The 13,600-nt window shown below is 37.7% G+C and overlaps 1 protein-coding gene across 2 annotated transcripts; it reads left to right on the top strand.

The window, feature by feature from the left end:
• Positions 1-264: 264 nt before the first annotated feature.
• LOC124857755 (delta-type opioid receptor-like) lies at positions 265-12,966 on the top strand. 2 transcript variants are annotated; one of them, XM_047349173.1, is made up of 4 exons: positions 265-411; positions 708-954; positions 7,943-8,295; positions 9,190-12,966. In XM_047349173.1, exons 2-4 carry the CDS (start codon positions 728-730, stop codon positions 9,717-9,719), a joined length of 1,110 nt encoding a protein of 369 aa, XP_047205129.1. In that variant the 5' UTR covers positions 265-411; positions 708-727; the 3' UTR covers positions 9,720-12,966. The 2 variants fall into 2 exon arrangements, with proteins under 2 accessions (XP_047205129.1, XP_047205128.1); XM_047349172.1 differs by having other exon boundaries at positions 708-969.
• Positions 12,967-13,600: the final 634 nt, after the last annotated feature.

Genomic DNA, 13,600 nt, shown 5'->3' with positions numbered 1-13,600 from the left:
TGTCTCCTTTAGACATGTGGAGTACGCCAAGCAGGGATGTCCTGCCTAATCATGCCGAACGGTTTTTCCTCAGTTATGAAACAGATATTGCGGAGAGCTCTACGCCTGCCTCCAGGTTATTGTCATCGCTCTGTCATCTCATATTTTGTGTAAAACCTGTGTGCCCTTGTGTGTGTGGTGCGCGTGCACGAGTACGCACTAGGCAGGTCTGGTTTGATTGCGCGCGCACCCCCTCCTCCATCAGCGCGTGTGCACGAGAGTCCGCATAGCCGCCGACAACGCCGCTTCTGCTCTCCTAGCGCGCAGAGCCGTCGCCAAACTTTGATAAGCTAAACCCTTCAAGCAAAGGAGGAAATCATATTTTTCTTTTTCTTAAAGTGCGGCGTGTCTCGCTAATTCTGGGTGATAAAGGTGAGTGAACCTCGATAATTACGTTACAATAGATGTGACTCTGCGTTTTTCTTTTATCACATCGACTTCATTTCTATTAGGATAACAATTTTGCCTGATCCACAAGTGTCTCCTGAATCAAGCGGTGTTAGTTCAGATCGAGTGTTTTGCAATAACATGATAAAATGTGTGCTTCTAGGAAATGTTTCTCCTGGTTAAATAGAATTGGCCACTTTTTGCGCATATATGGCATTGTTGCGCCTATTCAATTTCGGGTGCCAGTTTCTTTTTCTTTTTTTTTTTCTTTTGCTGCACAGGATAAGAATAAGATTTGGACATGGAAAACACACCAGTTGAAATTTTTAAAGAAGACAATAAGTGCCTGTCCGGGCTGCTGGAGGACTGCCCGATAAATTCCACGGTTTGGATGTCCGGAGACAGCCGCAATGTGACCCGCGATGATGAGAGCTGGGAGCAGGAGAGCATGTCCCCAATCATCCCTATCATCACTGCGGTGTACTCCGTGGTCTTCGTGGTCGGCTTGCTGGGCAACTGCCTCGTCATGTATGTGATCATCAGGTGAGCTCATGTTGCAGTCGTTCATTTTGGTGTGGAGAATAAAAGAAAAATCATGTTATTGCAGTGAAACAATTTGAATGAAACGGAAAAAATTATTTATTTCAGTAATTCAATTAAAACAGTGAAGCTCATATATTATAAAAAGTTTCAAGCATGTGTTTTTATTTTTATTTAATTGATTATGGCTTACAGCTAATGAAAATCTGTAATTTTGTTTCTTAAATTATTACCATTGGTCGGGGCTCTTTGTTGCATGAATTACTGCATCAATGTGGTGTGGCATGGAGGTGATCAGCCTCCAGGGGTTAAGGAGCCCAGGCTGCTTTAATGGCTTTTTTTTTCCTTCCACTCAACTTTCCACTTATATGGAGAACTCTGTGGACAGTCGGCATCTTTAGCAAAGACCTTTTGCCGCTTACCCTTATGGGGGGGTGTCATTGACTGTTTGATGGACATGTTTTTAGCCAGTGGTCTTCCCCACAATTGTGGAATTGGCCACAATGTAACAAATTAACACTAACATTCGATATTTTTTATGTCTATTGTGTCTGTTATAATAAATACAAAAATTAATTAGTAAATGTATTCACAATTTTTTAAATATGCCAGAAGTTAAATATGTTAACGAAATTGTATTTTCTGGATTAAATAAAAGCTTAGGACACATTACACCATAAAATTCTGAAATTATTAATTACATTATTTTCATTTAATAGTTTGTAGTTTGGATGGAATTATATCTTGAACACAATAAATTGTTATAAGTTGCAAGAAATCAGCATTTGTAAAGTTTGCTACAGGTGTACCCCAAGGCTCAGTTCTTAGTTCACTCCTTTATACTGTAGTTTTGGACATATTGGACATATTGGACATTGGACATATTCATGTCCTGGTGCAGGTTTTCAGTTGTATGCCAATGGCACAGTTTTATATGCAGCTGGTAATGTCTTTTCATGTGTTTTAGCACAACTGTTGTGGCTTGAACAGTGATGTTTCACATCCAAAGGTTTCTTGCTTAAAGGTAATGGTTCAAATCTAAAGATCCATAGACCACTTATCAAATGAGTCTCAGAAGCAAAGTGTGTTGGTGTCATGTTGAATTTTCATTCAAAATTTGAAAACCATGTCAAGATGTTAAAAAGGGTTGCAAAAGGAGCTAGTTAGAATATAAGCTAATTGATTCTGCAATATTCTTTCCCCGTTTAAAATAATGTGTAAGTTACTGGTCACAAGCAGCATCTCCAAAAAGCCAAGGCACCGAGGATGTCATATCAGATCTTTGATTCCACTTAAAGCTACAGGTTCAATAATATGTGGAGCATCCTGTGGGAACTGTTAGGTACCTTTCTATAAAACTTCTTTGGGAAAACTGTGAGGTCAACAGGTGGAATTACTTACCTGCAGAACTATGTCTGTTTCATTTCTGATTCAAACTGAAATCATAAGAGACTGACACCGTTCTTTACCTTTTTTAATGACATTGTGTTGTATTATCAGTTAGTTTGCTTTGTATCGTTTGTATTGCAGTGCATAAGCAAGCACTATAAATTAGCTAAGGCCATGAATGTGTGAATGAAGTGTTAGTACCAGAATCAGAATACCCAACAACTCTCCCTGTACAAGATTAACAATTGTCAATTCAACAATTGTCTGTATAGAAATAAAATAATAAACTAAATTAAATATTGAAAGCAGTTAAAAATATAAAATCATTTTTGAGTTTTCATTGTTCCTGGGCTGCAGGCACAGTGAAAATAAACCATAACATTTCGAAGGTTAACCTTTTTGAGTAGGTAGGCATGATGAGAATCAGCTCCGAGACCGTGGTTCCCAACCGGAAAAGGGTGGCTTGCCCTCTTCGGGTTGGAGGGGAGTTCCTGCCTCAAGTGGAGCAGTTCAAGGATTTCAGGGTCTTGTTCATGAGTGAGGTAAGAATGTAGTGGTGGAACGCCTCAGACTTCCACCAGAGGAGCTGAAGGAGGTTTCTGGGGAGAGGGAAGTCTGGGTGTTTCGGCTTAGACTGCTGCCCTCATGACCTGGTCCCGGATAAGCAGAAGACGACAAGTACGAGTACCTTTTGAGCAGGTGAAGTCAAGACCCATTCTACCGACACCAGCAGTGGTAGCCCCGCCCACTTTCTCTGATGACATAAGATAAAATCATTGTGCTGCAGCATGCAACCATAAAATTATTAAATAGGAAAATTATTCCATGTGTTTTTTTAATTACATGCTGTAGAGTTATTATTCAAAACCTAATTTAATTATTTTATTTATATATTTAACAAATTATCTATGTATTTGCTTCCAATTTAAATGAATGACACATTTTAGTAACAATTTAAGTATGCATTTATTTATTAAACTGTAGTAATTATATAATTAAAGGGTCTGATCCTCACAGGTAGAATGGCAATTGGGTGAGGGAAAAGTAAGGATGTGTGCTGTCAGTCCTAATTCAACAGAAAACGTGAAAATCACAACAGCACTGATTCCATTCTGCCTCCTTCAGAGGCAGAAAAGAGCTTGCTTTATTAATCCAATAACTCTCAAGACCTCTGAAATGTAACAACGTTATTAAATAAATCCTTTAAAGCGAGGTCAATGCCACTTTAATTACAAGGGAAACTGGTTGTGATTAATCACAATATCCTGCACCTCATTGGACATTATTTATGATCTGTGAGGGTGACAAATCTTCTTTTTATGTAAAGTGAAATGGAAACATGCCACACGGGATGTTTCAGGCAATAAAAGAATATGGGATTGATAGCTCTACCTGTAATTGGAGGAAAATCTCATCACGTGAACTGCCGAAAATACGTCTTATTATCTAGTTGCTCTTTGGAGGAAAATTTAGCTGAAGAAAAAAAAGAGTTCACGATGGTTTAGTGAAAAGAAAAAAATAATTACACTTATCAACAAGAGCCACAAAACAAATTTTTGTTTTGTTTAACTGAAACATTTTTGAAGCATCGGTTTGTGTGCACTTATCGTTTAATATTGTTTTTTTTTATTGAAATTAACACTGCAAGGTATTTTTGTAATTTAACTTTGGATTCCTTTGAACAATGCCATCTGTTGTAAATAAGTCACACCAGGTCCTCTTTGTTCTTCAAGGTATGTCAAAATTTGTAGTTTCAGTCTTTTCTCCATTTAGTTTCATGATGAAAACAAGTTACTCTAAACAACCTAAAGAAACGTAAAATTTTTCTGCATGTAAAAGATATAAATTCCTGATAAAATGTACCATTTTATATCAATAAAGAAAACACTAAAAGACTTAAATGTTCTGTAACTATTTTAGTGTTTGCATTAAGTTGCTTGATGATAACATTTCTTGAAGGCTTCTAGTAAATTTGGAGCTAATGTTTCTACATTCTTAACTGCAAGCTTTAAGTTATAACTAATACTAAAAATAGATATGTTGGAGTTCAAATGATTTAATCTTTCATAGCCTTGCCATTCGAACAATGCTGGCCTCATATTGCTCATTGCAATATGGGGTATTTATTACAGAGACTGTAATGAATGTTGAATGTCCTGAGCAATATTAGTTTAGGAAATTACTGAACAAATATGTTATAATAATGGCAAGAAATCTATTCAGGCATCATAAACGCTCAAATTTGTTTTTTGAACAATTGATATTGAAAGTAGAAAACATCTGCTTTTCTAACTTCCTGTGGCAGCCAGCTGCGCTGGAGTATGTAGAGGATATGAACACCTCAGACGTGACTATTCTTATACTTTAGGTATAAACTCATGTAATTTTCAAAATGCCATCACTGAATTCAAGGTCTAGCCAGAACAATACTTTCCATGTAAATGGTGTCTCACTGCCATTTGATTGTAGGAACTTTTAGGCCTGAAGGTCCTGTTTTAAAATAGAGACAATTTGAAATAATTCATGAGTAGCTGTAGCTGTAGTTCTTAATAGTCATTGTACCACACTTCTATTGTGAATGTGGTGTGTTATCTAGTGATTTAAACCTGTGTTATTCAATGACTGTGCGCTTCATGCTTAAAACGGTTGAGTATCAATGCAGCGTCAGTCCTGAGGGTACTTCTCACTTTAAAGTGACTGATGGTTTAAAGAACCTAGAAGATTTTCTGGGAATTTGAGAAAAACGTCTGTTGTTCACCTGGACAACAAACTGGACTGGAGACGCAACTGTGAAGCCATCTACAGGAAGGGACAGAGAAGACTGTACTTCTTGAGGAAGCTTAGGTCATTCAGTGTTTGCACCAAGATGCTGCATATCTACTATTGGTCTGTTGTGGAGATTATGATCTCTTTTGCCATCATCTGTTAGGGTAGCAGCATCAAAGCCAGGGACTAAAAAAGTTCAATAACCTGATAAAGAAGGCTGCCTCTGTTCTGGGGACTCCTCTGAAACCTCTGGAGGTCATTGTGCAAAGAATGAAAAGAATGAGGAACATTATGGAGAACCCTGAGCATCCTCTTCACGAGGCTTTCGTACAACAACAGAGTGTCCTCAGTCAGAGGTTTCTTCAGATCTAATGTAAGACAGGCCGCTACAGGAGATCCTTCCTGCCCACAGCCATCAGCATCTACAACGGCTCTTTTAGAAACCTGCATAATATGAGCTTCAACATTTAATTTTCCTTTAGGATTAATGAAAGATTTTTAATTTAATTTCCTTTTTATTTTTGAATGGGGAATATAAAACACCATCAGTTAAAAATTAACAAAAGAGTGGCCCCAATAGGGCTGTAGCTAACTGGTCCCAGTTGGAAGAGACTTTGTGCAGTTAATTTTTATCAGTGAGTGTTTTTATCAGTGCCAGTGTTAGCTTCAACCCCAGTCAAACCAGACTGGACTATTAGAACAAGTTTTAAAGAGATTTACTGGATTTTGTTCAACTGCTTTAGGAAAATCTTTTGTCAATACTGCAGTTTTGTTTGTTATGACAGCAATCCTTTGTTTGTTGCCACGTTTCTCTGTGCTTTCTTGCTGGACCTTTTGGTGGGTCACACTAACATCTGCCTCAGTTTGACCCAAAAAAAAAACTAAACTCCATGACACCTGTGTTGAGTGACAGCGTCGTGCCATCTGTAATCAAGCCTAAGAGCCATTTCCAAGAACTGTGTGTTAAGACGTCTTGTTCACTAGACAGAGAAAACAACTGTGCACTTTGATTGTCTGCATTTTAATGAGTTTTGTTTCTTTGCTGTGAGTGGATGAAATCAGGTGTTTAAAAGCTGAACTGAACCCCTATTCCTAATCTTCCATAAAGTTAGATTAGGGCAAGAATAACCTAAGATCTTTCCCTTAGGTTTTCTGAAAGTCTGATAAGCTCTGAATGACCAATAGCATTTTGTTAAAATGTTTGTTTATTACTCATTATATTAGTTTTCCTTTGCAAAAGAAAATTAGAGTCCAAGACAAATGAACAGGATTGTATTCTATACATTTGTTTGTTAGGAGGGGATTTAGATATGCAGTTACATGTCCTCATGCACAGATAACATAACATTTCTCCGAATATGAAAGACAAGTGTCTTAGGGTTAGTGCGACAACAAATGGATCTGAGTGATCTAAGTGGGGTAGTTCAGACTTTTGAAAGGTTATTTGCTGAGATGATGTGAGCAGTCAATATCTTACCTTCAGAAGATAACCTTCTCAGTGGTTTTACTTTGATGAAACAGCATTTTTTTCTCAACTAGCTGATCTGTCAGCTATAGCTTTTAGCTAGCTTAAAACAACTTCACTCTTAAATATATGCATATCAATTCATGCCAAAAGAAATGTGTAGACCCATAAACAGCTGTCACATTAGAGGGCTGGTCCTACTGATAATGTGTTGATTCATAACCACTAGAGGAACTGGTTTTATTACTATTTCTGTCCATAATTAATGAAAATACTTACATACAAGGAAAAACATACTAATAAATAGTTTTAATGGATAGCAATGAAATGGTTTTTTTTCGAGTTTGAAATGGAAGTAGGAAGGGTTGGAATGGCATGAAATGGATTTCCTTGACTAAGTTTTTTGTCATAAATACAATGAGAACATCCAGGGAAAAGTGAACTCTGAATGGGAACGTTGAGAAATGCTCAGCTGCCCAGCTCCAACATGGCTGCTGCTCCTGGCAATGTTGATAAAGTTGTAGTTATAAACCTTTTTTCAGCACTTCTGATCACTAAAGAAGTGACACACAAAATACTGCAAAACCTATTTGTGGCTTTGTTACGTTAGTGTTAGAACACATAAAGTACAAAGAAATACTTTGTAAGTGGGCTGTATCCACTATTATTTAACACCACAAAGGTTACCCACTTTTCTCACTTGTAACAAGAACACACTCAACTTAGGTGTGAGGTTGCTCCCAGATCCAAGCTCAGAGGAGTCCTCCTTTGATAATCAAAAGCAGCATTATTTACATAGAAGTCTGTCATTATTTACAATGAAAATCGTTTTGTTCAAGGTAAAAGTTTAACTGCTAATGACTTCTTAACAGAACCCGACCTCAAAATAATCTGAACAGTCCCTTTAAATAAAATGATGCCTACCAAAGTTTGGTGAGTTCTTCCTTTTGGCCTAACTTAGCCTCTCCATCAATCTTTGTGAACTTTTCCGACTGATAGCTCTGCTTTCACTTATGGTTTTGAAAGTTTAAATTGAACTTAATGGGTAAACTTTGCTGATGCTACTTTGCTGAAAATGCCATCATACTTTAATGAAGCTTAAACAAACCTATTACATGAGGTCTGCAGTGAGCAGGACACCATAGATAACAATGAAGTCTGAGGCAGTTTAATTGTATTACATATTCAGGAAGGATTTCTGGGTTAATGCACAGTTCTTCATACTTAATGATTAAAGAGGAAAGGTCTTCCACAGAGAAACGAAAGCAATAAGCTACTGTTGATGCTGTCTGACTGAATGATTGGCTTGAGTCATATATCTCAACTGGACAGCCCTGTGTTTTGCATTTTTAACAGATACACAAAGATGAAGACAGCCACCAACATCTACATCTTCAACCTGGCACTTGCAGACGCACTCGTCACCACCACCATGCCCTTCCAGAGCACTGACTACCTTCTGAACACTTGGCCCTTTGGGGAGGTGGTGTGCAAGGTCTTCATCTCCATCGACTACTATAACATGTTCACCAGTATCTTCACTCTCACCATGATGAGCGTGGACCGGTATGTGGCGGTGTGCCACCCTGTTAAAGCCCTGGATTTCCGCACACCCATTAAAGCCAAGATGATCAACGTCTGCATCTGGATCTTGTCCTCGGCCGCGGGGATACCTGCTTTTGTTCTGGGGGGGACCCAGACAAACAGCGGTGAGGAAATGCTTTCATTCTTGATTAAACTTACAGTCAGTTTTCCAAGCACTCAAGGTTGTCTGAGAATTTTGCTAATCAGATTTTAAGAGCAGACAACTAATCTTTCATTCTTTAATAGGCATGGTCTTGTTGTACTAATATTAATTTTACAATAACCCACAAATTTGAAACACAATTGTTTAAAGTTCTAATTTATTTTATTTCAAACAGAAAAGCAATATTTTTTTTCTACTTTTAAACTATATTACATCCTGATGATTATACAGGTACAGATGAGACAGTACACAATGATGGGTTCATGAGAACCCTTGCTGAGCAACCTGGCCGTTCACAGAGTGAGGTATCTACACTATTATTAGAAAGTTAAGTGGAGGGAAAACGTTTGTTAGTGAACAGTGCACAAGCAACACGGATAACTGCAGCATTTTTTTATTAGTCTTCTGGTTTCTTATTTTCTAAGAAACTGAATTGTGCGTTTTCATGATCTTCAAAATGAACAGAAATAAATAGTTAATATAAGATATATGACTGCTTGTTCTGAATCTAAATAACATAGAGTTTATATTTTTTGAGTTGCATTACTTAAATAAACTATTCAGTGATATTTATTTTATTGGGTATATGTGCACGAAATGCCCTTTGAGAATTGTAATCCTTTTTGTCATACATAGGGCCCTAATGGGTCAAGTTCAGCTCTGACTGGCCCAGATACCTCTCTTAGGCCAATGGCTAGTCTAGAGTTTATACTTATTATACCTGAAAAATGATAAGGTCAGAAGAAGGAGCAAACTGCTGCCATCTGAGTGCACAATTTGTTCCATAACAGAGGTTGAAGTGGAATTTTATTTATAAAAATTTTAATCTCCTTTTCTTCCCTCTTTCTTTCTGCAGACATAACTGAATGTGCCTTACAGTTCCCGGAGCCTTACACCTACTGGGACACGATGATGAAGGTCTGCGTGTTTGTGTTCGCTTTTGTTGTGCCTGTGCTCATCATTACCATCTGCTACTCCCTCATGGTCCTGAGACTGAAGAGCGTGCGGATGCTGTCCGGTTCACGTGAGAAGGACCGCAATCTGCGGCGTATCACACGGCTGGTGGTGGTTGTGGTCGCCGTGTTCGTGGTCTGCTGGACACCCATTCACATCTTCATCCTGGTCAAGGCCCTTGTGAGCGTGCCCGAGACCACCGCCATCATGGCCGCATACTTCTTTTGCGTAGCTCTGGGTTACACCAACAGCAGCCTCAACCCCATTCTGTACGCCTTCCTGGATGAGAACTTCAAACGCTGCTTCAAGGATTTCTGCCTGTCAGCCAAACTGAAGGGGGACAAGGCATCTGGCAGCAGGAAGGTCCCCAGCAATGTCCGGGCTGCCGCTGTTCCCCTGGAGAACCCAGATGGGACTAATAAACCCACCTGACTAGCGGTGGAACTGTCTTCAGTTTCCCATATTGGAAAAGAAGACTCACATGACCTGGGCTTAACCCATATTACTTTAGCGATGTAGACTTACTCTGTTGTGAAAACTGATCCACCTCTTGTTTTCATAATCACCATAAGGGGGAGCCAAACTGACAAGATACATCAACATCTTAAGCTTAAAACCACATGAAAGTCATCTGTTTGGCAACCTGCTCCTCCTTGGTGTTTAGCGCTTGAAACTGATGTTTGAATTTGCAGGTGGATGCAAAGAAAACATAAAATGTGGATCAAAGTTATCTATGAGAAGTGTCAGGAGGCCACCAACAGGGGAGCCGGTTATTAACTCGCTGGCCCTTCCTCTGGCCCTCCTACCCTGACAGCCTTATATGTCGATGATTTTTTACAAATGCGCATTTATTAGTGGAGAAGACAAACTTTAAATGAGAATTATGTATTAATTTATTCTTATGTCATTTCTTTATTATGTGTCACTTTTGAATCTCCCTTAGTCACTTGTGACCCTTCTCCAGCTGCTCTATAACACAACAGCATAAGGACATCTACATTTTATTATGACTTTTTAATTATCATGTGTCAGCCTAAAATCAGCTAAAGAAAACACATTCATAGGTGCATTTCAATAAATTATTATTATAATTAATTATTTTAGCAAATATATTTAAAACATGAAACACATATATTATATACAGTATATTCATTAAATACTAAACAAAATTCTGATGGTTGTGGCTCAAAGCTAACGACAGCCCAACATTATGTTTCTCTGAACGTAGAATGTTACTTGAGACCACAAATGGGTTTTTAAAACAGAAACGTTATGTTATGGCAATTTATTACTCGTATATTAATTAATTACATACTAAGATTTCAGGTGTTATTTCTATTCATTTTGATATTTCTGTATTGCAGCTAACAAAAACACAACATTCTATTTCTCACCAAACCAGAATATTATATAGGACCAATAAAACAGGGGTTCTAATACAGAAATGTGATGTCATGACCATTTCATGGCCTAGCTAATCATGAGGACGAAAAGTACTCGAAAAGAAGGGTAAGCCAAAAAATAAGGGTACTGCTATTGAACTTGGCTGTTCACAGAGTGCTGGGGTATTAATGGAAAGTTGAGTGGAAGGAAAAAAATGTGTTAATAGATAACAGCAGTCTTGCGATTACATGTTCAGGACATGGACTCCAAGTTTCACTTTTCTTATGTTAAGACACTCCTTTTTTTTCATGTGTCCTGTCGTGGCATTTCAGGCATACTCTCTAAATTGTCCTTAAGTCTGAGTGTGTGTGCATCTGTTTTTGTCCTGTGTGTCTTTGTGTTACCCTGGACTGGTTACCTATCCAGGGTGATACCCCACCTCTCTTCAAATGGCCACTGGAGAAAGCCACCAGAGACCTTGCAAGGATAAGTAAGTAAGTACCGTAAGTAAGGATGGATGGATGGATCGATCATTGAGCAACAGTCCAGCCCCTTTTTTCTTGGTCCAGGTAAGAGATGTTCTCTATGGTTCAGTCGGGGTTTGACACTAAGAATTCAGCAGTTCTTGCACATGTCCTGGATACATTTGTGTGTGGAGGTTCTTGAATGAACAGTCAGCTTGTTTAGCTTTTTGTGGTTTACCCTCCTTGTGTAGGATGTCAATGATTGTCTACTGGACAGTGGTCAAGTCAGCTGCCTCCCCCATGATGTTAGAACCAAACACGACACTTTGGTGTTAAAAAACCCTTTTATTGATGTCATCCAAAATTTGAACTTTCTAAGAAACTTGAATTGGGGTTTTAATTGGCTGTAAGCCACAATCATCAAAATGTACAGAAATCAAGAGATACAATATATCAGTCAGTGTGTAATAAATTTATAAATGATTTTCAATTTTTTATTAACAAATTCGGGAAAAGAAGTTATTAATATTAGTTGAGATGTCCTGTGGGTCCAATTGTTTGTTGCAACAATAAAAAAGTGCATTTTAATAATTGCTCCTTTGCTAAAAAACAAACATTTTTTGCTGTGTAAAAAATGTCTAAATTATGTATGTCTAAATAAGTCTAAAAAACAAAACCGATGATTTATATTTATGGCTGCATCTAGATATGTCCAAAATTCAATGCATTTTCTTCAGTAAGTTTAATATTTGCCAGCAGTGCCTTTAACAGTCCAGGATAACAAATTGTCTGAGCGATGTGACAAATGGCTGGAGTCAATTAGCAGCTCATATGTAAAAGATTTCATGTTTCTATTAATTAGTTTGGTATGTCAGAGGTTGGGTGGAAAGAAAAACTGGCAGCGGACATTTGCAAAAAGCTTTTTCATCTCTGTGAAGTGTGTGAAATGAGCTGATTGGTCGCAGTGTGAGAAAACTGACTCACGGATGGACTTTGAAGTTGTGTAAGAGTCTGTGGTGGGTTAAAAATAGTCAACGTACAGCTACGTCACGTCACAGCAAGCTCGGCCAACGGGGGAAAAGTGAAAAAATCCTGGATACATCCTGGACTCAAATGTGCATTTAAAATTTGTCCGAGGGCTCTCCATCGGTTTTGACCTCTTGAATGGCGTCCAAACTGATACATTGTAAAACTGTACTCGATGTGACGAAATAACATGTACTTTTTATGGCTTTTACAGTGATTACAAGTACTCCTCCCATGCTGTAAATGTTGTGCAATCTGATATCTCATATGAATGGCATACTTTACAAGTTGTGGACCGATAGTCTATAATAACACCTCCACTGTTAAAGTTATGTGTTTGACATTTTGTAAAGATTACAAATATAACACCTTTGCACAATCATCATATAAATAAACTGTACTTGTAGCATGTTAATCATCGTCAATGTGATGTTAAAGATGACATCAGAAGCTAAAACATGCTTAATAAGTTGTGCTGTTTGTTTTGGTTGTGCTGCAAACAGACTGTATATTATGTATAAATCTACCTGTTTCACTAAAGAACAGCTAAAAATGTTTATTTCCGATTTACTGGCTGCTACATGTGTTATATTGTAAAAAAACACAAAAAATAACACATCTATGATGTAAAATAGGACATTATTCTGAGAAGCTACACTGTGAATGACACATTGTTTTTCTGTTTGCTTTGACCTCTGTGTGCTCTCTTTAAATCTGCTGTATGTTGGATTTATCTGCTATCATTTGTGCAAGACATGTATTGATCCTTTCTGTGAAGCTGTCAAAATTAAAGCAAGTTTAAGAAATCCAAACTAATTATTTCCTCTTGAAATTAAATTCTCAAACTGCTCTTGGGTTATATTTGTAAAGCACTCTGAGATGAAGATATACTCTGGAGATACACTGCTGGTTTTGCTCAATATCATTGCTTATTCAGACCAGACTTTGTAAGATTGCTACAGGCCTTATTTAATGTCTTATACTGTGAGCTAGCAGCGCCACCCAGAGGAAAGAAAGTGTCACAATAAAAACATGGTTGAAAAATGAAATTTCAGTGATATTTCACATTACCTCCCCCACTATTGGATGCAATAGTAGTGACAGTAATAGTTGAGGTGTATATTATGATTTTATGTTAGACTTTTCTTTAATTGTGGAGACATTTTGTCTCCTGTTTTCAGACATTTCTTCAGTTCGTTGAGGTTTCCAAGAATATCTATTCAGAACTCTCTTAAAAGCTCAACACTAAATAATTTGAAAAAGGTTAGGGTTAGCAATACCTAGATGAAATTTATTTTTCAGCCATTCTATTGTGGATTTGTTGTTATGATTTTCCTAGTAATTGCCCAATTATAGCCTATTTTTAGTTTTAAACAGAAGGCCTCACTTTTGACCCTAGAATACTTTAGTGTCCGGAGTACATGGTGGACTAAATGACCG

This window comes from Girardinichthys multiradiatus, chromosome 21, assembly GCF_021462225.1.
Source record: "Girardinichthys multiradiatus isolate DD_20200921_A chromosome 21, DD_fGirMul_XY1, whole genome shotgun sequence".
Classification (NCBI taxonomy): domain Eukaryota; kingdom Metazoa; phylum Chordata; class Actinopteri; order Cyprinodontiformes; family Goodeidae; genus Girardinichthys; species Girardinichthys multiradiatus.
Note: the sequence above shows the minus strand (reverse complement) of the source record. Positions and strands in the feature narration are given on the sequence as shown.